This window comes from Tribolium madens, unplaced genomic scaffold, assembly GCF_015345945.1.
Source record: "Tribolium madens isolate multiple individuals breed KSU strain unplaced genomic scaffold, Tmad_KSU_1.1 Scaffold_3;HRSCAF=73;Tcas5.2_LG2, whole genome shotgun sequence".
Classification (NCBI taxonomy): Eukaryota; Metazoa; Arthropoda; class Insecta; order Coleoptera; family Tenebrionidae; genus Tribolium; species Tribolium madens.
The window spans coordinates 3,720,209-3,745,038 of record NW_025401006.1 but is presented as its reverse complement, the minus strand read 5'-3'; the positions used below and the strand labels follow the sequence as shown (position 1 = coordinate 3,745,038).

Here is a 24,830-nt window from a genome sequence, read left to right as displayed (position 1 = left end):
GACGTTCAATAATTGACATTTTTTAAGAATCAATATAACAAGCAAACTTTTATTAACAAAATAGTAATTCAAATTTCGATGAAGTTTTCTACACAATGTCAAAGTTGCACTTTTTATAGAAGATTTTCCAGAGCTCCAACATAATGTTTCATACTCGGTTTCATAATATGTCCTACAAAACGAAGTGAAGTAAAATTATCATTTTTAACTAATTTTCATAATATAAACTTTTCAAGTTTGGTTACATAATATTAACATTATAACAATTGCTGTATTTTTTGTTACTTGTTATCTTATTAAATAAATTTTCACAAAATTGTAAAATAAAGAGATGGCGTGATTCACTCGACCGAAAACGAGGGAATTCATAAATCATTCATGAGATAATAGTATTGTTATTATCATACCAACCAGTGTTATGATAACAAACCGCTATTGTTTTATAAATTACCTATAGTTTTAGACTATATTTTCATGTAATAAAATAACTGGGATAAACATTTTTGAACAAAACGCCTCTAGCATGTTAGTCTCGCCCTTCATTCGTTCTCGATTTGAGTCAGGTTTATATTCAGGGCTGGGTCTAGGGACCAGATGTATTCTGGGATTTGTGTGAAAATCTTTTTTATCTTTGACCATTGGTTGTTTTCGCGAAAAAATGCAGGATTTATGGTGTCTTATCCAAGATTTATTTGATGGTTTTGAGTTGTTTGTCCGACTCATCCCAGGGATAGGCGTTCGTCTTTCCGGAAAATCTAAATGCATAACGTCGGCGCAGTGGAGCGCAACATGTTCCGAATCTAAGTTTGCAACCACAAACCTATAAGGAATAGAAAGAAAAATACAGTTAGTCGATAAAAGTGCTCAACTTTGTTGGAAACAACAAGAGTTAGTCGTACAGTCCAAACCTCAACATGGCTTTCCGCTAAATTGGCAGAAAATATAATACACTTGTTACGTTTTATGAGGTTCGGGTTCTTTAGCAAAGGGTTTGGGATTAAATTTGAGAAATGTTGTTTCAGGTAACTTGCGAATATTCTATGAGTGAGTACGAACTGACAACTTCGCGAGTGAGTGAGTAATCATCACGTGGGACCTTCACACCTTTCGCTTGAAAATCCTGTCTTTTTTCTTGCTGATCTGAGGTTGCCGAATTTCTCCCTGTTCGTTCGAGTCTCCGATCTCATTTAGGAAAGAATCAATTTTCATTTAAAGTCTGTATTCGGAGAGATATTTACACTGCTATCGAAGATTGAAATCACAAATGGCTTCGAACGATGAAAAATGAAACTAAAAAAATCATCCAGCCAAAAATGGGTAGTTGTTACCGATCTACCGCAATTTCAACTATACCTATATATAATTCAGGTCAGATTGAATGCATCTCCTTTTTTGTTTCATCAGAAACGCTATCGAATAGAGGAAATTAGTTCTAGAAGGAACAATCTCTCTAGCCAGATTAAGTTGTGTATAGCCTGCTAAATTTTCCAGATAAATTTGGTGCTAAATGCGCTCAGAAATCCAAAAACCAATCAAACTTCCTCAACGCAAATAACGTTTGCAACCATAAAGTGAAACAAAGTGGAAGTTATCGATGGCGAAGGGAGCGCCTGCACAGCTCGCCCGCCAATAAAACCAACTTGAATTTTGACCTAAATGACAAAGTTATAGTCTAACACCACATACCAAACAGCCACATCAGGTTACTCTAACACCATTCCATCGAACAGGCTTTAAAAGGTTCACATTTCAATTTCAAACGAGCAAAAAGATATCGCGATTTGTAAATATCCTCTACACTGCATTGCTATTCCCTTTGGACCACTATAACTGAACTTGCGGATTAACAAATTGGAGAACAAGAATGGTGCTAATTAAAGCTACTGTTCTATCAATGGGGTCCAATTACACACCTCATATAAGAATAAACTCGGAAAGTTTAATTTAAAGGCGTACACTCCTTTGTGTAACTGGAATTAAGTAAAATTTAGCCACAAATTATTGCTTTCTACTTTCAAGCATAAATAATGCGAAATTACATTTCTTCAAATTGAAAATAATTAAGTTTTATTATTATTAAGGACGTACGTGATGGAAAAGCACTTAGATGAGGAACCTCGATAGAGAGACAAGTGTACGGTATTAAGATACTATCATGCTTTAAACAAGATTGCATTTTAACTCAAGTAAAAGAAAAGCTTTTAGAGTGATGAAGTGATGAAGCAGCAAAACTGCTGAGGATGGATCTGAACAAAGTAACTCATTTTTAGATCAGCATAAGCAGAGTAATCCTGCTTAAACTGCGTGACATTTTTGACATGTTTGCTTCAATAGATCACGTTTTTTTTATTTTCTGAAAGTAATAAAAATTTAATGGGAACTTCTACAAGTCCCATATCGTATAAACTTAAATATTTTTATCATGTTGAAGAGTTCTAGGAAGTGCACAAGACAAGTTTTAGAGCAATCAAGGTTTTATTTTCCGGCTGTATATTTTTATAGATTGTGCGGATGTTTTTTTGCAAATTCGAGTAATTAAAAAGACAATATTTCTGACTATATAGCACTCTTTTATTTTACGACTTGAGTGTCATTAACTCATTAGCATTCCAGAAGAAACTGCAAACAACAATTGAGTAAAACCTACTTACAAAATAATTAATTTTTGTGAAGTTTTGCAATTCATCTTGAAAGAAAGTTCAAACCCTTTTTTATGTTGATATTTTTATAACTGTGACATATTGGTTTCCCTATAATGGGAATCAAGTGGACCATAAATACAAATAATATGATTCTGTGTAACCTGTAGGAAATTACAGATGCGGAAAATTTTAAAGTGTTTTATATTACTGATATTTGCCTTTTTTTTATTGTTTTGAAAAGAGACGAGCTAGTAACCCCTTGTGTGCCGTAAGCGATATTTTCTAGGAGCATTCTAGTATATTGCAGCAATGAACAACAAAATATTAGCGTAAACTTAACATGTCTTTATCGCTGTAGCAAATAGCTTGAAATTTTTCCCCTGTTTATGTTTTCCTTTTTTTGTCTAGGTATGTCGACTGGAGTTTCCTCCTTGATTGCAAGGACGGTACTTTAACTCTAAGTCAGAGCCGGCGACTTTTGTCGATATAATGCTGAAAAAAGAATAAGCTAACGACTCCTCAAAACAATAACAACAACAAAAACATCTCAGAGTGGATTTAGCGAAAAATCCGTGTTTCTGGAAGTGATAAATCGTCTACTCATCCTAAAAAACAAAGTTGATGTCGTTATTAAAATCGAAATAGAAATGATGCGCGTAATATCTTGATTAAAACCTTCTTATTGGTATCGACATTTACACTCGCTTCAATCAAATATTGCCGGCTAGTTGACAGGAAATTAAAAGCTGGAAGCTGGTGGAGTCATCGTTCGACTCTTGTCACTTATCATTATCAGGAGAAAGATGGCGTCGATCGTGTTTACCAAGCGAAAATTGGAAAACTAAATCGTCGGGATTCCAAAGTCACAAGTTTGTGATGACGGCTTTGCTTTCGCGAAAGAGATTTAGTTTGAATTGAGTAGGTAATGTCAGAGATTACAGCTCTCTGTAGCAATTAATTTCCATAATTATTCTTAGTTAACTTGGAATAATATCAATAAACTATGGTTCTTAGGGGACAGATTATTATCAATCTGAGGTCTATCAGATCTCAAACGTGCAAAATTTATGAGCATGGATTTGGATTCTGACTGAATTTACTATATTAGCTTTATTAAAGAGAAAATTGACACAAAAACTTAGAGTTCACTGTAAACAAAAACAATTCTGTAACTTAATTTTTATGGGACTATTTGAGTTGCTTGCTAGATTTTGAACAGATGTCGGCGATCCATCTCGTTAATGGCCTTGAAACACTCTTGAGTCTACAGAGTTTTCGCTTCATTAAATTCTCAGACCATATGTTACACCTTCCTAAACATGTTGTTTCAAAACAAGTATTTTGAAAAAAAACTTTTCCTTCGAATTGAGCTTTCATAATCGCGGTAAAGACATTTAGGGGAGATTATTACAGGAAAATTGGATAATGAGACGCGCCATTCTAAATGCAAATATGTAAAATTTAATACAATACACCTTTGTTGATAACGACCATCCTCAACACCAGACAAGAGCAGAAACAATGTAAATTGTATTACATTATGCGCAAATATAATTCAGTCGTGCCGTTGAGGAAAGTGTAATTCCAGACAATTGTGACGCACCAGTACGTATTAAGTCTTTTGAATGTCGTTCAAAAGGTTGGAAAAGGATTTGTGAAAAGCTGCCGCAGCTCAGCGCAAAAATCAATTCTTTATTGCTATAATATCATACTTTATGTGGTTTTTATTTCGAGCCGAGGAGCTTATGATTTACATTTAAGGGTGCCGATTTCACGCTGGAAATGTCCAGATTTGGTTTTTATTCCGTTCTTGCGTCTGAATTTTTGTATAAATTACTTCCGGCGAGTTAATGACTATGCCTTGTCGATTTTTTGCCCTTGTCTGTTTCCAGTGATTTGTAAAGAAACCATTTACTTGTGCTGCGCTTCCTGTTTATTTACAACTTTACTACTTTCCTTAATTGAGTGAAGGGCCGAAAGCCAACATCTTAAGGAAATTTTATTTATGTTCTGCAGCTAGATTTAATACAACCAACTCTGTGTAACTGCTTGCTCCGCATTTTAACAAATTGAAAAACCCTTATGGTCATGTTTTCTTTCATCTGGATAATTTACGAGTATATATTTTGTCTGGCTGAACTTTGTTGGCACGACATAACTTTGAGCTTAAATTTGCAATAAATAAAAAGATTGTTGCAGTAAATGCGCAACTACCATATCATTTCTCAACATTTTTTGAAAATAACGAGCAAATATTTAAAATGAATGTTTCCGGTTGAACTCGCTGCTTTCGATAATCTGCGAAATGCCGCAATTAAAAAAATATTACGTAATAACTCATTCACAGACCGTTATAATAGAGGAAAATGCAGCAATAAATTTATTAAAAACACATTCTGAAAGCGTAATATAAAGTATAAGACCAGCGGAGAACCCGTTTTCGCGTAATCTTCAATTTCACAAGGGATTTCATTCGAAACGCGTCATACGTCATGTAATGTTTGTTAAAAAAGAAAGATTCGTTTTTTTTTTGTTTTTCGAGGTGTTATTTGATTCCTAGTTTAATATTAACGGTGACTTTAGATGGATACGGTTTCTAAAGGGATATTAAAATTTATGTACAATTTCAGTAACACTGAAAAAGATTTTCACCAACCTTTATACAATTGGAATATAATCTTTTTCTATTCAGTTATTCAAATGATTTAATATGTTTTCATTTCTCAAGAGTGTTGAATTTTATAGTCCTTTCCATAAAACCAAGACTGATATTAAATGAAGCAATTCTACATCTGTTCCTTAGGAATATTTAATTGGAAGTTATATTCCATTTAAATTTTATAACTAAAGTTACTACTATTACTACCGCTTACGTGTTACTATCGTATGAAAAAACTGGCGGCACGAAAGTCAGAAAATGCTTCAGAGGAAAAGTCAGAAGCATTTCAAATTTGTCTAAATAGTTAATAAAAGCAACTGTTCCTGTCAAAGGTCTACAAGCTCGCTCATGAAAATAAATTAGGTAGCGTAAGTGAAAAAACGAGTTCTCACTTTATACGCTCTCGTTCATAATTTTAGATTAAGTATCCGGGTTATGTGAGAAAAATATATGAGGCGAATAAGTTGTAATAATCTTCCTTTTTTAACAAATTTTAAGCGTTGTTTTTAATGCATGCGCTGAAATTCATCATTTGGGATTTTTTTAAGCTGATGTTTGGCAAAGATGTGAGACACCACATTTACATAAAAAATATATGCATTGCCTTCAAGAATTTAATATTGTTTAATAGCCTTTAACTATAATAAATTACCAACATTTAAAGCAGGTCTTGTTCTAAATTTCCAGCTATAATACTAATGAAAAGTCATAAGAAAGTTTAGTTTCAATTAATTTTTGCAATTATCAAGGTCGTTAACCAAAGCCTCGTACTTGGCGTAATGGCGTTTCTTCATTTTTTGAGTACTCCAACTCTTAAATAAATCGACATACTTTTGTCTTGTAGATGGCACATTTTCACGCCGTCGTCAGTTTCGCGAAAAATCTCATTATTTTCAGAAAATTTCTAAAAAGATAAATTCACGAAGAGTAACTCCTTGCCAATTAGTGTAATTGAAATCTTTCCGGAGCCCTGTCACTCCTTTTCTCGGAACATTTTTTATCGGAAGAATTGTACGTTATTTGAGTTTATGATTTAATTAGTCGAAAACGCAATTAATTAAAATATGCCTCCTGCAAATAAACCCAAGGCCTGCCTAATTACATTCGGATTAGAGAAGGAAGAGATAGGAAAGCCCGACAAGATTAAAAATTCAGAAAGCGTTTCGATATTCCCATCTGGTATCTGTGAAGCCAACTTTACGGCTCTGTCTTATCTTGGGGTTTCATCGCGTGATCTTGATTTTCGTTGTTTCTGGAGTAATCGATACAAAATCGAAATTAACGCGTATGGACTTTGAGCGGAAACCGAGCTTGATAAAGGCAACTGTGGAATGCTTTGGTGAAACGTTCTTGTTTCTGAATGTTCTCGTAATTGAGATCTCAACATCTGATCTGGGTTATATATAGAGACATATGGGATGTTTCTCATTGAATTACCTAGCTGCTTCGACGACCGAGGAAGCGCTAGATGTTATCAAAACAAGCTTATTATCATTGGGGTGAATTCTAGCAACATTAGCTGAAAAGTACTGTGGCTGTAAAACCTTAGAGGGTGTAATTGCAATTTATGTCACTCTTCAATAAAACAAAACGCTACGATTAATTTGTTTCTATTTTTAAATTTTGACTGTTAGGTAGCAAACTGTGGCTGTTAAAATTTAATCCCCTCAAAATATGCAAACGTGCACCCAATTCTATGAATAATGTGAGTAAAGCGTCGTTCTTTCTGCTCTGTTTCTCGACATAAAAGTTAAAGTTTCACGTCGCTTCGAAGAAGTGAAATATGGAAGAAGCCTTCCACATTGCTCCCGTCTAACTAAGTGAAACAGATAGACTGACTAGAGACGGGAAGGTGCAGATAAACGATTGTCTGTCTGTCTGTCACATGTCGCCAAGTTGGTGGGCATCAACTGATTGTTTTTGAAATTGCAGTTTTGTTTGTGCGGTCAAAGCTAAAATGAAAGAGTGTCTGTCTTTAAAAATTGATGGGTTTAAATGGGTTGGTTATTCGAGCTTGCTATTCTCAGACACTGCTTAGAAACGTTGAAATATTAACTGAGAGAGTGCTACTATTATTGCTAGTTTAACAGAGCAACGCTTTGATAATGACATAAGTAACAGAGAAAGCCACATATTGGGTCACTTAGACGCGTCTTGAAATCCTAGCTTAGCGAACTTCTTGATTATAAAGGTTTGAGTAGTTGAGGAGGGAAACTTCAACCAAGCATAGCTTTTGAGTTACCGTGATTAATAATGCTTAGTGGAATTAGCCAAGTTATTGAAAGAGTTGTTATCTGACTTTCAAATGAAGTAATCATCGTGGGACTTGAACGAAAGAACATTTTAATGCTAAAGTGGAATAAATCATTTGCATCCGATATTTCTTTATTATAACAGCATCAAGCGTAACATAATCAAATCCATCACTGGGAAAAATAGACTGTATTCTTTCTTATTCGCTAATATCATTTACTAAAAGCATCATTCAACGAGTAATCTTTTTGAATAGAAACGTTTACCTTACAATGGGTAGTCTGAATAATATCTGCACGTAAATACACTAGTGAATATCTCATTTCACCAGCTACTAATGGAAGCATGTCGTTTTGCCACTATGTAGGCTATTTACGGCTATTTAGTTAACGAAGGCCTATTGTGATGAAATTATAATAGGTTAAAACTAAACTAATAAGAAATAAAATACAAAAACATATAAATAGTGGTCCTAGAATCATAAATTATATTATATAAGGGTCATGTGCATGTATTATAAACACCCCTTTAAAATTAATGTGACTATATGGCTTGAAACTCAAACCGAAAGGGACGATAACACCAACTTGATTACTTTCAGAGAAGAATTTATGCGCATTTGTTTTACAGATTAGCTTGATGAAAAAATGGTTTTATGGCCATAATTGTGCTTCAGCTCCCCGAAATAATTTCCCATTGTTTGGGCAATAATGACAAAGCAATTCCTCATTGTAGATTTTAATTGTTGTATTGTTTTGAAGTAGATTTGATTTAGGATAACGAGAAAATAGCTCCTTCTAAAGGATTTCACTCTAAGAGAAATAAAAAAATTGCGACGGTTCGATTTTTTCGAAAGAGCACGGATCTGAATGGGTATAAATTGGTTCTAATAAAGATTCATGGCAGCCATTAAATCGAGGCTCTAACAGAAGGGATACAGGAATTATCCATTACCTCTCTTGAAAATAAAAATAGTATGTTTATTTCCGACAAGCTAATGTTTGAGCTTAAAGAACAACGAGTGATTGACAAATACCAATATCTTCGTTTCCTACATTGTATGTGGAACAAATTTATAAATTTATTTGCTAGTTTCATCCTTAAATAATTTATTTGGACCTCCGATCATAAATCCTGTATTACATACCTTATTATGTTAATTTTCATAAAACTACGCTCTACTCTCCCTATATAATAAATAAATTATGATCTTTTTGGCTCGTTTAAGCCGAATCTTGAGGTGTCATGTCGGTTAATAAGTATGAAAAAAGTTTGTGTATAATAAACCAGCCTATAAGAAGTTTCAATGCCCTATTACGTCCTTAATTATGTTACAAGGGAGGACCTGGTGAACGTTTGAAAAAAGACATTTGGTATAACTACTTTTTTCTTTGGTCTTAGAATTCCAGAAATAATTCCCAAGGCTTCCACTTGTACTGATTAGCGGGCGAACTAATCGTAAACCTGGAAACTTTGGATCGCTTTCTTTATATCATCGAAGCATTTCTATCTCGCTTTGTTTCTTGAAAATTGCACGGAAATGTCACTCGACGTTGTTCAATTCAAAGACAGATATTAAAGTTCCGTGCACGATTCTGTTTTCGTTATTTCAAAGGCTGATTAAAACAAATGTCGCGAATTTACACGAGTTTAAGCTTCAATTCACTGCATCACTTTAATTCGAGAAGATTAAAGGGCACACAGAGGTTTAATCTTTTTTATCTTTGTTTTTGAGGAAACAAAGAATGTTAAACAGCACTACACTGTTTAACATGCTGTAATTATAACGGTACCTTTATTTCAATCCACAAACTTTTATTTGATGTTTTGGCTACATAAAGTTTCGAGTTGGTTGCAAATGGGGGAAGATATCTTACAGTGAGAAATTATCTCTTTCAAATGTGCTGTGCAGTTATTTACACAAAACTAATGCACACTATTAGAACATTATAGGAGGTTGCAGCTGATTCTTTTTATTAGTTATTTTAACGTGAATGTTATTGATGTAGGTAGGTGTTTAAAAAGAAAATTAATTCTTAGTATCAAAATTCTGAACACAGAAAAATAATTCAGAGATGTATAAAATAAAAATTACTACATTTCCAGGATGCTATAAAAGTTATATTGTGATTTATTAAAAAGGAGTTGTTCTTATTATGTTGATGTTTTTGTTTTGTCATATGATATTTTTTCTGTGTTCCTAATTGTAAAAATCCCAAAATCCTGAGAGTTGGAGTTGGTCGTCCAGACATATAAAATTGTTTTTTTTTTAACACCGGTCAGGATTAAAGTAAAGATGATCTCCTGTGATCCTGTTTATCAATTAAGCGACGTAATAAATTTGGAGTATGGGATAAATCAGTTAGGGGTTTCCGGGCAGAGCCTACTTGTTTAGCGGTGACCGTGCGTTCAAATTAACGTCCGGAATGAAATACGTAGTGAAAACTAGGTATTTGGTGCTGGTTTTGCTAACAGCATTAGTAATTATGCGTAGTTTTCAACCTCAACGAATTACATCGAACCATTTACCTGGGCAGCGGTTACGCATAAATCCACTCGCATGGAATACCGCATATTCGCCATAAATGTAACGACTTCTAGTTTCAAGATAAATGTAACAGGGAGAGGATCGTAACAATGCCACCCGATAAAATGCATTACTGGCTTTAGCCGTGTCAGTGATAAAATGCATTTTTGATTATTGGCAATTGTAAATTGAAACTAGGAAATGTCCATGTACAAGTAAATTAGTTAAAATAATAATAATTTACAACAAAATATTATACCGTATCTTTATATAATTTTAAAAGAGGTAGGATTTGCATGGAAGCACTCAATACAAAAATGTAGCGTATTATGTAAATATGTTTTCATTGAGTGGATATAATCCATCAGGTGGAAAAAAGTTACAGTGATTTTATGTTCCTCACAAAACTAATATCTCTGGTCATAAAAAATAATATAGAGTTTGTATGTGTGACGGATGGCAGGAATATCAAAGAGTTTTTTTCGTAATATGTATATGAACTTTAAAATAAAAATTCTTTTATAACTTTTTGTAGCAATATTCCATTTATCTTTTGATTAACTGAATTGTACTCTTTTGTTCTTTAAAACAATGGATTCATTTTCGATTGCTCAAAACAATGTGAAGTTTATACATTTAAACATTTCAGTGTTGTATACATATAAACAGTTATTTGTGTTTGATATTAGAATTTCTGAAATAATAAAACCATTGGTCTCATTCAATAAGTGATAAAGTAAAGATAAAGGTAAATTATATCAGATAGTGTTTAGTTTTCGACTTCTCATTTAAAATCGGTGCACATCTAATCCACGTGGAAGTCGTCATTTATTCGCGAATCGTTGGACACACACGTATGTAGTGCAGAAGCTGAAATCAATTTATCTCGCTTGAGTCAACATCGACAATGCACATTCGGTGTTGTTTCTTCTCATTTCTGGTGAGAAATTGCTCATATAACAGAACGACTCACATCAAATAATATCATAGTTTATCTTCATTTCGATCCACCAACTTTCGACCACCAAATCCTTCTCGAAATGGCATCTGTCCATTCGGAGATCCCAGTCGTGATCGTTTGCTGATAAGTCATTCGTGAAACTATTTTGAAATTCAACGAGTAAATATTGACGGTGAAAAGTTGGAACAGTTGCAAATTTTTGTACCGTCTGCGCACGTTGTACGGATTGTTCCTAATTTATGCAAATATTTGATAGGGTGTCAGTGTGATACATATAACAAGCTTTTTGCCTTCATAAATATTTCTGAGTTGTTCATTGACTTCTAAATCCCGAGGCGCACTCGAAAAGTCAATTCGAAAAGCGTGTCTCGAGATTTACTACAATTAAAATATTTGTAATTAACTAAGAAATAAGATTTTCAGGAGTAGCAATTTTGGATATGGAATCAGATTATTTACTTTTATTTGATTATTCACAGTAACTTTGTCAATCATCGACTTTCCTCTACGACTTGGTGAAAGAACTTCTTTACCAAACTTTTACGACTTGAGTTATTTGGTCTGACGGGGCAATACGCACCAGATTGACACATTTTCTCTCCAAACACGATTGACATCCCTATAGTTGAGATAAAAAGACGAAATAGATTGCTGTTTGGTTTTTCCCACTGTTTTGTGATAAATAAAATTTTTAAGTTCAAATAATATCACGAAAGAAATTTGATTTTGTTGACATAAATAGTACCTAGAAAAAAATTAGAGCCATATGAGTAAATTGTCGATACATCTCCCCCATCAAGTTTTAGCGAGATTTATAGGGATTCTGTTTTTGATAGTGTTCATTAGAAAATATGTTGAAAAAGTCTAGCAACATAGATATATTTCTGTCGAATGGAACAATGAAATTTATTTTGAAACAAGTCAACATCTCAAGTTAAATGTTTGTTTTTGTTTGGTAAACACAAAATACATATTTGCTAGATTTTATACTGCAAACATAAATAGTTGTAGATATAACTTGAAATTTCACTTATTAAATAAAAGAGATTTATGTAAGTGTTTTCTTTCTACAAGTGTCTATTATAGAGCACTGAAAACTGAAACAAATCCCATCGAAAGAACCGACTCGACTGTCAAATAACAGCCGCTACGTTTTTTAGGGTAAATATAAACTTTATTGATTTTACAGCAGTCAAGCAGTGTATGTATTTTGAACGTAAAAAAGTAAACAGAAAATTCGAATTGTTTCGTGGTTTTGATTGCAGAAACGTGTAGCATATAGTTTTGGGTAAAGTTTCTCGTTTATTGTTTTGAAAACTAGAGGAAAAGTTTTTACTATTTTCTACCCAGAAAAACTTTTCTCTTTTCGCAAAGACAAAAGTCATAAACTTCCCACCATCCCCAAATTTTAATATCTTGAGAAACTATTTCAGAAAGCTGGAATGGTGATTTAAACAAAGTCACGTTTAGGGCGAAAAGTAAAACGTTTAAAGCGTGTACTCCACCGTCTCAATCAAATCACTGGGAACAGGATACACAAAGTTTGATTTGGGGAATTAATTTGTTGTAGATTTAACATAACAGTTGAACTGCATTTACGTTCCAGTATTTTTACATTTTCATTTTTTCGCCAATAATTTGATTATAACCAATCCAACTCGAATCTGTCCGAATTTAATTAATGGTTCTGTTGAACGAACAAGTTCTAATTACATGTCTTTCATTACTTATACCGATTGAATGTGTCCATTAATCATGAAAATTCAACCAGAGCAGAAAAAGTGAATTGGATTTTGATTTTTTTCAGATATACAAGAATTTTACGAACTTACCCTCCTCGATGAAACAAAGTCGGTTCAAGAAAAAACTGCAGAAACCATTCGAATTGCAAACAAATGGGAAACCAGTGATGGACCTATAGCTTCCTACACCAACAATGACGTGAGTAAATTTAAACATTCGATTTATACAATTTACAAAACACGATTGTATACACATTGCCTATGATTCAAGCGTGTTCTCTTGAATAACAATTTTATTACGGCCGCTACTCCTTCTCATAGTCTCGCAGTTTCGTTGCGAAACTGCCATGTAATGGAAATTGCTGCAAAAGGAATGTTCTCTACAAATCTCAAAGCGCAACAAGCAACAAGGATTAAACAAACGCCATGGAGAAAACAAGATGTAACAGAAATTGATGAGAGAGTATAAAAACCCACGAAAAATTTAATATGGTCGGGTTATATTTAAACATCTCAGTTGAAGATAGAACAACGTAATATCCTCTGAGCGCTTTTTAGGTGTCTGTTTTATTTTCCCAAAATAAATGTTTTAATTGCTGGAAGAGAAGCGAACTGCTTGCTGAAGTGATTACGGAAATCCGGGCAAAATGGAATGAAATTACATTATTTTATAACTTTCATATAATCAAACCGAATCGTTAAATAGCAATTCTTAGGGAATTAGTCTATTAGTTAACATGATTACGTGGAAGATGGTTTGCAGGACAAAGGGAAATAAAAACCATTAAATTCGTCGCGACGTTTCGATACTTTTATTGTATCTTCTTCAGGGGAAGAATTTTTGTTGAGTTCTTCCTTGACTGTGCCATGCCTCCTACGCTCAATCAACAACAATTCTTCGCCTGAAGAAGATACAATTAAAGTATCGAAACGTCGCGACGAATATAATGGTTTTTGCAAACCATCTTCCACGTAATCAGGTTAACATATTTCAGGGACAGGAAACACAAAATGGAGAATTTTAGTCTATTAGGCGATGTGTTGTTTTGCTTGCTTTCAATAGCGAAAAGCAGCCAATGAAAAATAGATTTATTATAGGATCTTCCTTATTGAATTTATTGACGGCAACGCTGACAAATAGACGTCGAACTTTTACCCTTAAGTAAGAAAATTTCTTAAGCGCATCTCAAACTTCATTAAACTTAAAATAACTAGATGACACCAACTTTCAATTCATCAAACTTGCAAATCAAATTATTTACTTATCAGCAGTTCGTATTTTTGCTTATCAAAACGGAAAGTGAATTAGCCAAATAGCAACTGAAATGAGAGGCAGCAACTCTAATTTGATTTTTAATTTTAACGGGTTTGCCATGCAAAAGCTCGATGTTTGCAGATTTCCTAGCCTACTCGTATATTTGTTACAAAACATTGTGACGTTTTTATTAGACCTGAGTTGTAAAGTGTATAATGTTGACATTTACTAACACCAATTTGTAGTTCTAGTTCTAGTTGCTCATTTATGTAATTAAAATTTATTTAGTTTTTGTTATATCACCATTGTTATATATTATTGCCGACCAATATTTAATTTTAAAACGACCGTAACTCGTATATCCACCTTCAAAAACACGTGAGATTTCAATAACCGATGTTGCAACGATATTCTAAAGACTGGCTAAATAAAAAAATGTCACTGTACTTGACCTTAATGTCACATTACTAATTTATGAAAAGCTTACAATTTTTAGAAAACTTGTTCTGTGTAATTTTAATTAATGACAACAATTAAAAATTGTATCGCGACATATTTATGTAATTGCACAATTTGGCAATGGAATTTGTGCATTTGGTAATTTAACTACAAATTAATTAATATTAAACGTGTTCTTTCTATTGTTTTGAGTGACACAATGCTATCAAGCTGTGGAGTTGAAATGAAAGAAAAATTTTCAAATATTTTAACCAAGTTATAACCAAGATTAACCAAGAAATAAGGGTCTTTTTTATACACGTCATCGGTATTTGCAGAATGTTTTTTTAAGCGATGGCGATTTTAAAAGAATTTTGTTTTAATAAATAATATTTTTGTTAGAACGATAAGATGAAATTACGGTGCCAACATTGTTTTGTGTTGTAATTGAGAATTTTTTATTAAGAAAATGACTCAGTATAAAAATAACTAATTTAAACCATAGTATATTTATACGGGCTTCTGAAGGATTTTGACAAAGATTATATACTTATGATCTAAAAAATTATTGATCTAGCTTTAACTCGAACTTATAATTTATAGACACCGATGATTATACACCGATCTGCTCAAGGATGTTTACTATTTTTGGTCACCTCGGTTGGGAATGAATGCTCGGTCTATCTGCTCGAATTTTAGATTTCTCAATAGTTAAAGGTTAAACATTTATTTGCTACGAGACCTAGACATCGATTTTCTATTTTTCGATTATTTTTTTAAGACAGTTTTAATTACCTGTTGTATTAAATCTCAAACAATAACCAACAGGTACAAAGAAACGTGTTTCTATAAATTCATTCCCTGTAACGATAAAATCAAGTTTTTGCACTTTTTCAAATAAATAAAATGGTTTATTATTGATTTAAAAATAGTTATTTATTGTACGAGTTTGAATGTAAATCGGAAGCGAGTGGATTTTTAATAAACCATGAGTGTAACGAGTGGTTTATCATTCACGAGGTGGAATAAAGCGTCCGATTTACACCCAAACGAGTTGAATACAACATTTTATTCTTCGAAAGACTCAACCAGACTTAAACTTGCTTTAAATCTGTTAAAAATAATCGTTTTGTATTGAGAAATGCCAAACAGTTGTCAAAACTTCCTCACACGGAAGGAAAACCGTAAATTTTGACAGTGTTGAAGAATAAAAATGATTTATTTTTTAATTTAGGCAGTCGTAGAGAAAGTTTTGTACGTAATAAAATTGCAATGACGAAGGTGTTAGTCCGAATTAGTGTAAGAGAGAAAGTATTAAATAACAATTAAATTATTTTTAATATTTACATAATATCTTTTTAAAAACCGCCACTTCACAAACTTTGCACTGATTTGAGTGATAGGTCAAATAATTGAAAATGAAAGTTGGGTCAAAACCGGATTTTTTATTAATCCATTACAATAAATAAAATAACAGTTCACTTCTTAATGGAAGACGGAGGTGGAGTATGCAAGAGGGGCATGTACTTTGGCTACGGGGGCAGCATAAGCTAAAGGAGCGTGTACTTTGGCAATGGGAGCGGCATAAGCGACAGGGGCGGCTACTCTGGCGATAGCTGGGGCAACAGCTACGGGAGCGGCAACTTTAGCGACGAGAGGTTCTTTGTGGACAACGGCGTTGAATCCGTTGATGGGGTCGGCGGTGTATTCAACGGTACGACGGGTGCCATCGGGGTCGGTGAGGGAGTAGCTACCATGGACAACATCGCCATCACGAGTTTCATGTTGGTTTTTGCTGTCTCCGGTTAAACCGTCTTGGATGTCATATCCGTAGGAGTATTGAGGATGGGGGTCGTATTCGTCGGAAACGGCGACGGGAGCGGCATGAGCTACAGCAACTGGGGCGGCGTGAGCGACAACGGGAGCAGCATGGGCTACGGCGACTGGGGCGGCAAAACGGGCAATTGGGGCGGCGAAGGCATGGGCACCGTAGTTGATGGGGGCGTGAGAGAGGGTGGCTGGGGCACTGACGATGCCGGCGCTAGCGTAAGCGAACAAAGCGCTAAGGACTACAAGCTAGAAGAAAGAGAAAATGTTAAGTGAATGGTAATTTAGAAAAAAATTAAGGTTATACCTTGAATGCCATTGTTGCTCGTTGATAGTCAACTGAGTTGTGCTGATTATTCCGATGTTTTCTCGAGTTTTTATACTGGGGTAAGCGTTTGAAATTGCGCGGGTGAGTTTCGAAATTACCACACCTTGATTAAGGTTAAGTTGTTCAAGTACAGGTTCTTCATATCAGCAGCCAGTTTGAGAGCAGAGAAATGGGTGATCGGGTTTTTGAAACTGATGATAAACAATTATTATTAAAAATATTTTTTTACACCGACTTTTTTGCAATACAGATGCAAGATATATACAGTATGTCCCCGGATTGAGTTTACAAGAAGAAAAAAAAATCTTTGATTTTACGCCAAAATCGCAAAGGTAAAACATTTTTTGCTTTACCTGATACGAGCAAATAATAATGAAAACTTTATTATTCCGAGTCAAGAAAAGTTTTTTTTTTTTTATTTCGGACTTATTATTTTTTTCTTCGTTTTAAATCTAATCACATTTTCAGTTTTATTTTTTGACAAAGATGTCATTTTAATAAATGAATTTACGTAAATTAAATAACAAAAATGTTTGTGTGAAAAATAAAATTTTAATAAATGGCAACTCACAAAACAACTTTAAGATAAAAAACAATCATTTTTAACAATTAATTGTCAAAGTGAATTCGTCAAAAAATAAATCCGCCAATGTGATGATACTTGGAAAAGCAGAGAAAAATTTTTAAGAGTCCAAAATCAAGAGAAAAATGAATTTATCTTTCTACTAAAACAGATTAATTAATTACAGATTTTCTCGTTTCCGGTTAAGCTATTCTTTTGAAGTTTTGGCGTAAAATCAAAAAAATTTTTTTTTTCTATTGTAAACTTAATCCTAGGACATACTGTAGAATAGAAGAAATATAGTAATCAAATAGTGTTTTTAAAAGCTTTTCCTTGACGCAAAACACAAAAATGTTAATTTTTATATTCAACTGTAAACAACGCTTAGTAATAATTTTTATGCACTATATTGTAGAGTCTTAAATTGATGGTTCCAATGAGCCTTAATCAAGTTTCTCTACGCTTTTGTGTTTACTATACCTACTTTATATTTTGCTACATACTTGTATTAAATTAAATAATTTTTTAAATAAATTTATTCGCAATTATATTGTAATCTGTCATGGCATGGCAACAGCTGGGATCTAGATGATTACTGAAACTAACCTGGAATAATGAAACTAGCCGAGAATAATTATTACATACCCCGAAAATATTACACACCTGGAGAATGGCTTGCATAACATTGATGAGCCCTGCTATCATTACAATTAGTTAGATAATGTGTTCTTCTTCTTCTTTATTTACCAACATGGCCATTTATAATATTCAGAAACTATATAAAAAAGGATTAGGAGTCTTTTAATGGAATTGTCATTTTGACAGTATTATAATTTTTATATTGTTATTGTCCGCTTACGTTGACTTGCTCGTAAATGTGTTAGATCCCCATCTAATTATTCAGAATTTATATTAAATTGAATTTTAACATTGGATAATTGCAAATGAAATAGTATACAAATCTCGAAGAAATGCTTCATTTATATCGAGCTTCCCTCTCGAACATTTAACCAACGCTCGGCTGTAATGAAGCTCTTCCTTGTTCGGTTTGTAATATACTATTATTCACAATCACTTATGTAATATGCAGATTACTAAACTTTTAAAGGTTGGGAAACACATAATTAAATTCCGTGAACAGTAATATCATTTTATCTCTTGGGCGGAATATACAGGTTTGCCAACGTTAAGATTACAAAAATATCGGAAATTTTTTCTTTCAAATTGTCAAGTTACGCATAATATTTTACTAGATTACTATTACTATTCTTGTTGGTCCATGAAAATGAAATTAAAGAAGACGGATTAAAAAGCAAAAATCTCTAAGTACACGTTTTTATTTTAAATTGAAATAAGAGATCCTAATTAAACATAAAAAAAAAATACAAATTAACTCACAAAAGTAACAAAAAATAAAATAAATTTTTAATACTTTTTATTGTTACAAATTTAAACAGGAGATGAATATTCATTTTTAAAACAAAAATTTTCTATGAACATACAGGGTGATTCTTAAATAGACCGACAAAAATTTATCCTTGGTAGTATCAAATGAGAACATGCTGGATAAAATATTTAAAAAATTCTTTGTTTAACCGTTCTCCAAATAAAATTTATTAAAGTTATTTTCGAGGTAAAGCGTACGCCACTGATGTGTTCGTAAATAGTATTAGCACGGGTAGTGGAAACCATGGTATTAATTTGATCAAAATGTACTTGATCATTGCAACAATTCATAAACGCCGTAAGTGGCACGGATCAAGAGGGTTTTGCCCCTACAAAATATAAACGTAAAAAGGGTACAGTTTGTCTCCATTTATACTAGGGAAGCTGTGATAAAATTTTGTCGGTCTATTTAAGAATCACCCTGTATATCGAAAAATGCTACGCAAGGGGTGCGTCTTTTAATAGGTTTTTTTTCAATATTTCCGAAATCATTTTAGAAAAAAATTTCAAAATTTGCTACAGATGATAACTTTTATACACCTAAACAAGTACAAAAATAAAATGTTGAAATTTTTAATTAGGTGCTTCCTAAACTAGATGGGATTAGGGTAAAAATTTACTCTAACTATTTTGCCTGTGGTTTCTTGCCACTTTCAGCAACAAAATTTCATAGTTTTTCATAAAAAAAAGGTCTTTTGTGTTTTTCCGATACAATTTACGGATTTTTAGTAAAAATCGGTTCAAAAATTTATGTTACAGACCATAAACAGCATAAAAATTAAAAATTAAATTTGTTTTACCGTTTAGGACGCCCCTAATTAAAAATTTTGTTATTTGGCATTTGTTTGGGTGTACATTATAAAGGTACCAAATTTTGTAATTTTATCTATTCTGAAATATTAGGAAAAACCCTTTAAAAAACGTACCTTTTTTAGGGGGTGTAGCTGCTTTTCATAGCATTTTTCAAAACACTTTTATCTTAAAATTAAATATTTCATTAACTATTTAAATTTGTACCTAACAATAAGAATGAAACACTGTATAATTAACACATGAAAAATTTATTCACAAAAATTTAAAATTAACTCATTAAAATAACAAAAAAAACTAAATTTTTAACACTTATAACACTATATAACAAAGTGCTCATCATTTCGGGGGGGAACCCCCTAAACCCCCCCCCCCCTTGGGTACGGCCCTGATTCACGAGGAATAATGAGCCTGACCAAATTCTCGATGCAACCACCATTACTTTTCGCAAGTTATTTTGCGACAACTGTAATGTTGGTTGCATCGAAAATTTGGTCAGGCTCATTATTCTTCGTGAATCACCCTGTATTTATCAATATCTCTGAAAAGAAGTTTTTTTATTTGCTGAATAGTTTAATTTAAATTTACTGTTATAGAATCCCGATCCTGGCCATAATGAAATTCCCAAATCAGAAGCGAATACGAGTCTACACTGCGGTCAATCAAAGCTCTCTTGTAATTACACTCTTATTTTACTGGATAAGCTTACGGTCAGAAGTTAACACAAAAGCCATGTTTCTAGAAGATAAGAGCAAAGTGCCACACTTTTTAACATTATTTATCAAACAAAAGCATTTTTAATGATCTCTCAAAAGTAATAGGGAAGGTTAGATACCAAATTGAAAAGTATTTCATTTCTGTTGAAATTTTTGAAAGTTTATCGAAACGTTTAATTAATTTGATCGTAAATTCAGGTCCTCGCCAATGTGTTCGCACGTATGTACATACACTGGTGGACAATAAAATTGCGTACTTATACAGTTTTTTTACTGGATTATGTGACCATTAGCATGACATAAACCTTGTCAGTATCAATAAGGAGAAATTCCAAAACTTACTCAAAACAAAAAATATTTATACTGTCTAAACTGTAGAAGGGCTATAGCCACTTTCCGGCAACAAAGCAATTGCAGACTAACAGAATTTAACCAAAAACACAATTTTAAGAGTGAAGAAAAGATGGAAACAAGAATGGAATATAACCTCTTTTCTAAAAATTACTCTGATACTTCAAAAAAGACAAATTCACACAGTGAAAAAGTATGTTACTTGATTTTTACAATAGGTACTTTAAAATGAGGATTACCTATGCATAAATAGAAAACATTTTGATGGGTTTTTATTTTTATTGAATATTTTTAATAAATTACTATTTACAATAACAAATTTAACCGAGGAAAGGAGCGGCATGTACTTTGGCAACGGGGGCAGCATAGGCCAAAGGAGCGGCTACTTTGGCAACGGGAGCGGCATAAGCGACTGGGGCGGCTACTCTGGCGACGGGGGCGGCATAAGCAACTGGAGCGGCGACTTTAGCGACAAGGGGTTCTTTGTGGACAACAGCATTGAATCCATTGATGGGGTCAGCGGTGTATTCAACAGTACGGCGAGTACCATCGGGGTCGGTGAGGGAGTAGCTGCCCTGGACAACATCACCATCACGGGTTTCTTGTTGGTTTTTGCTGTCTCCGGTTAAACCGTCTTGGATGTCGTATCCGTAAGAGTATTGTGGATGGGGGTCATATTCGTCAGAAACGGCGACGGGAGCGGCGTGAGCTACGGCAACGGGAGCAGCGTGGGCTACGGCAACAGGGGCGGCATAACGAGCAACGGGGGCGGCGTAACGGGCAATGGGGGCGGCGTAACGGGCAATGGGGGCAATGGGAGCAGCGTAAGCACGGGCAATGGGAGCAGCGTAAGCACGGGCAATGGGAGCAGCGTAAGTATGGGCTACGGGAGCGGCGTAAGTATGGGCTACGGGAGCGGCGTAGGAAATGGGAGCGGCAGCGAGGGTGGCTGGGGCGCTTACAATACCGGCACTAGCGTAAGCGAACAAAGCGCTGAGAGCGACGAACTATCCAAAAGAGAAAATTTATTAATATGGTCATTTTTCGAGTTTATGATATGGTTTACCTTGTAAGCCATTGCTGCTGTTTAGAGATGTTCGACTGAATTGTGTTGATAAAGGTTTTGCACGCGCTTTTATAGTGGGTTTTTACCACCCGATTTTTGAAACTGGCAAAATGCAGGGAATTGCGCGGGTTAATTTCACAATGACCACGCCTTGGATAAGGTTAAAGCGGCAGTTCGCAAATATTAGCAACTTCAAAAACTAGTCATACAAGTCGTATTTAAAACATAACTGCAATACTTACACAAAATTATTGGGTTACATATAAAGGCATATTGTGGGAATAAACGCGCTTATTGCCAAAAATAACTAAATAAATAACTGCCAAAAATGGTCTAAATGTGTTTTCACCAAGAAATTATTTCTAAAACAGTATCTATTTTGGGACAAGTTGATTAAAACTTAACATGTATCTAGTTTTATGCGTTTCAAATTTTATAGGGTTATGCATTTTAAGGAAACGCAACAGTAGTGCACTTGTTGCATTATTAAAATTCTACTGCGTCATTTGATTGAAAATCATTTCGTAGAAAAGTTAAACGATGAAACATTCAGTCTATTACAAAACTGAATGTATATGTACATTCTTACGTTCCATGAATTATTTATTGTACATAATACTTAAGCTGATACAAATATAATTGGATCATCGGATTGACCTACATTTTGCAAGGTTCCTTTGACACAATATTTAAAAGTCAATCACCTGATATTTAATTTTATTAAACGGTCAAAAAATTAAGTTCATTGCTACTACTACATTTACGTTTCTGATGAAACAAATGTTTCAGTTGCAAACTAAAGCACAAAACTTTTATTTATGTTACAAACAGTGCAGAAAACTGTTATTTCCTCATTGGAATATTTTTGTAACACATAACATTTTGAATTATAAAATTCAACAAAATTACTGTCATTAGATAGGAATAAGATATTGTTGGTCTATAATTATTCACTTGAAAGTGAATAAAAACATGACTTGTGTTTGGATCAAAGAGATTTATGAAATACAGTGGAGTGTGGAACCATTATTTATATAGTTTTGGAATAGGAAGGATTTATTTCAGCGACCTTAAAAAATATTCTGATTTTTTTATTTTTTTATGTTCGTCCTTTCCATATCTTAATGTGATTTATTGGGTGGAGTCAGTTGTTGTCCTTTATTTTCCTACATAATTTTTATTTTACATATTGGTATCCGCAAGACCAGTTGTGTCGAAAATCCTTAAACTTTTGATTGTTTAAAAATTCTTTAAGATAATTATTCATATCCTGACTTAAGTGGTTTGAATTTTATGGATCAATTTTTTTTGCTGAAGGCCAGCCTCACTTACCAAATCGCACAATTCCGCAAAAGAGCATTAAACTAACCGGGTTAATTTTGATATAAATACAAATTTTGTGCTCTGATCGTCATTCGTTCGATTGCATCTCGACAATGGCTTTCAAATACGTCCTCTTGGCTGCTTTGGTCGCCGTCGCCCACGCTGGTAACCCTCAATACACCTTCGGTTATGGTGTTTCGGACCCCTTGACCGGAGACGTCAAGAGCCAAGTTGAAAGCCGAAGCGGAGACATTGTACAAGGACAATACTCTCTTTTGGACTCTGATGGAACCCGGCGTGTTGTCGACTACGCCGCCGACGGTATCAATGGATTCAACGCTGTTGTTCGCAAGGAAGCCGCCGCTGTCGCCGTCGCCGCCTCTGCTGTAGCTCCAGTTCTCCGTGCCGCTCCTGCCATCGCCGCAGCTCCCGTTCTCCGTGCCGCTGCTCCAGCTATCGCCACCACTCACGCTTACGCCGCTCCTGCTGTAGCCACCGCTCCTCTTCTCCGTGCCGCCCCAGCCATCGCCGCCACTCACGCTTACGCCGCTCCCGCTCTGGCCGCTGCTCCTCTTCTTCGTGCCGCTCCAGCCTTCGCCACCTCTCACGCTTACGCCGCTCCCGCTGTAGCCGCTGCTCCTCTTCTTCGTGCTGCCCCAGCTATTGCTACCACCCACGGTATTGCCGCTCCAGCTATTGCCACTTCCGTTGTCCGTTCCGCCCCAGCCCTTGTACATGGTGCCGCTTATGCCGCCGGTGCCCATGTTATCAGTGCCCCCATCGCTGCTCGTTATGCCGCCTGGTAAATTGTGAAGATGTTTTCGAGTTTATATTTATTGTAAATAATATTTTCTTCAAGGAAAATTGTACATAAATATACAAAATTAATATAAAACTTTCAATGTCTTTTCTTCTAAAGAGGTTATAATGCTAAAAAGCAAAAAAGTCAGCAGTTATTTTGATAAGAAATACAAGTAGGCATTATTTAAAATAAGTAAATATTCAACAAGAAATATACATAAAACCAAAATATCTCAACGAACATCACTTTGTTATGTTTAGTAAATCAACGTTATTATTAAAATTTGAGTATAAACTTTTGTTCAAGTTTTGAAAATGTAAATTTTGCAGAGGGTTTAATTGAAATTTTATTTAACTTTTAAAAAGATTATTAATTAGGTAAACTTGCTCTCAAATTTTCAATATGCATATGTAAGTATGTATATTGAAAATTTAAAAGCACTTTACTTTTGTTTGCAGAGATAACATAAATTTTTATTGAGAGCTTTTGTTTTTTATTCTGAATTCATAATTTAACGTACATAACTTTTAAATAAATAAGTTGTTTCCTTTGAACTAAAAAATGATTTTTATACGTTGTGTAAGGCTGTTACGACATTATTACATCCGAGGTTTGTTCAAGATTTTATCGGTTTCTGTCGAATAAGCCAAAAATTGGAACAAATTAAATCCAAAAATTCTAGGATGTAATGACAGCTGCAGATGTCAGTTTGAAATCCGAGCGAGTTTACAATTTTACAATATCGATATGTCAGTAAAAATGAGATATCGCTATTGTAAAATTGACATTTCAATATTGTAAAATTTTACAGCAATCATTAAGATTATGCCATAGTTACCAGACTATTTTTGTGCATCTAACATTGTTTTTAACAGACAGAAACCGATAAAAAAATGAAACAAACCGTATGTTGGTTACAATTCAAATTCGAAACATGTTGAATTTTTTGAAAATGATAAATGTTTTTGCATCATAAACAATTTAATAGAAACTGATTATAACTCTGTTCAACTTTGTTTCGAAACCGATTTGCCAAAAGTGCTGGCACATTTTACATAAACTGGATTTTTCAACCTAATTCATTGGCAAATTATGCAAAGTTCTAATTATCATGAATAGACT

General features: G+C 34.0%; 3 protein-coding genes across 10 annotated transcripts in view; 2 read left to right on the top strand and 1 right to left on the bottom strand.

Moving 5' to 3' along the window:
- The window catches only part of LOC123007161 (disks large 1 tumor suppressor protein), a 189,827-nt gene that overhangs the window by 86,560 nt on the left and 78,437 nt on the right, over positions 1-24,830 (top strand). For all 8 annotated transcript variants that reach the window (XM_044402267.1, XM_044402269.1, XM_044402264.1 and 5 more), the window contains exon 3: positions 12,850-12,983. In XM_044402267.1, coding sequence (XP_044258202.1) covers positions 12,850-12,983 — 134 coding nt within the window. The remainder of the gene's footprint in view (positions 1-12,849; positions 12,984-24,830) is intronic.
- LOC123007172 (cuticle protein-like) lies at positions 15,903-21,739 on the bottom strand. The gene is made up of 3 exons (XM_044402290.1): positions 21,584-21,739; positions 20,863-21,524; positions 15,903-16,458 (listed from the first exon to the last, which is right to left on the bottom strand). Exons 1-3 carry the CDS (start codon positions 21,593-21,595, stop codon positions 15,963-15,965), a joined length of 1,170 nt encoding a protein of 389 aa, XP_044258225.1. The 5' UTR covers positions 21,596-21,739; the 3' UTR covers positions 15,903-15,962.
- LOC123007167 (cuticle protein 21-like) lies at positions 22,980-23,801 on the top strand. Its single transcript, XM_044402285.1, has one exon. The coding sequence runs from the start codon at positions 23,020-23,022 to the stop codon at positions 23,710-23,712; it is 693 nt and encodes a 230-aa protein (XP_044258220.1). The 5' UTR covers positions 22,980-23,019; the 3' UTR covers positions 23,713-23,801.

Excerpts from the sequence above, each read along its gene's own strand:
- LOC123007172 (XM_044402290.1), bottom strand. Across the intron at positions 16,459-20,862 it reads GCTGCCCCCGTTGCCAAAGT|TGCCTTCGCCGCCCCAATTG; the intron begins ACATGCCGCTCC and ends CTACGGTGCCCA.
- LOC123007167 (XM_044402285.1), top strand. The coding sequence starts at position 23,020 with ATGGCTTTCAAATACGTCCTCTTGGCTGCTTTGGTCGCCGTCGCCCAC.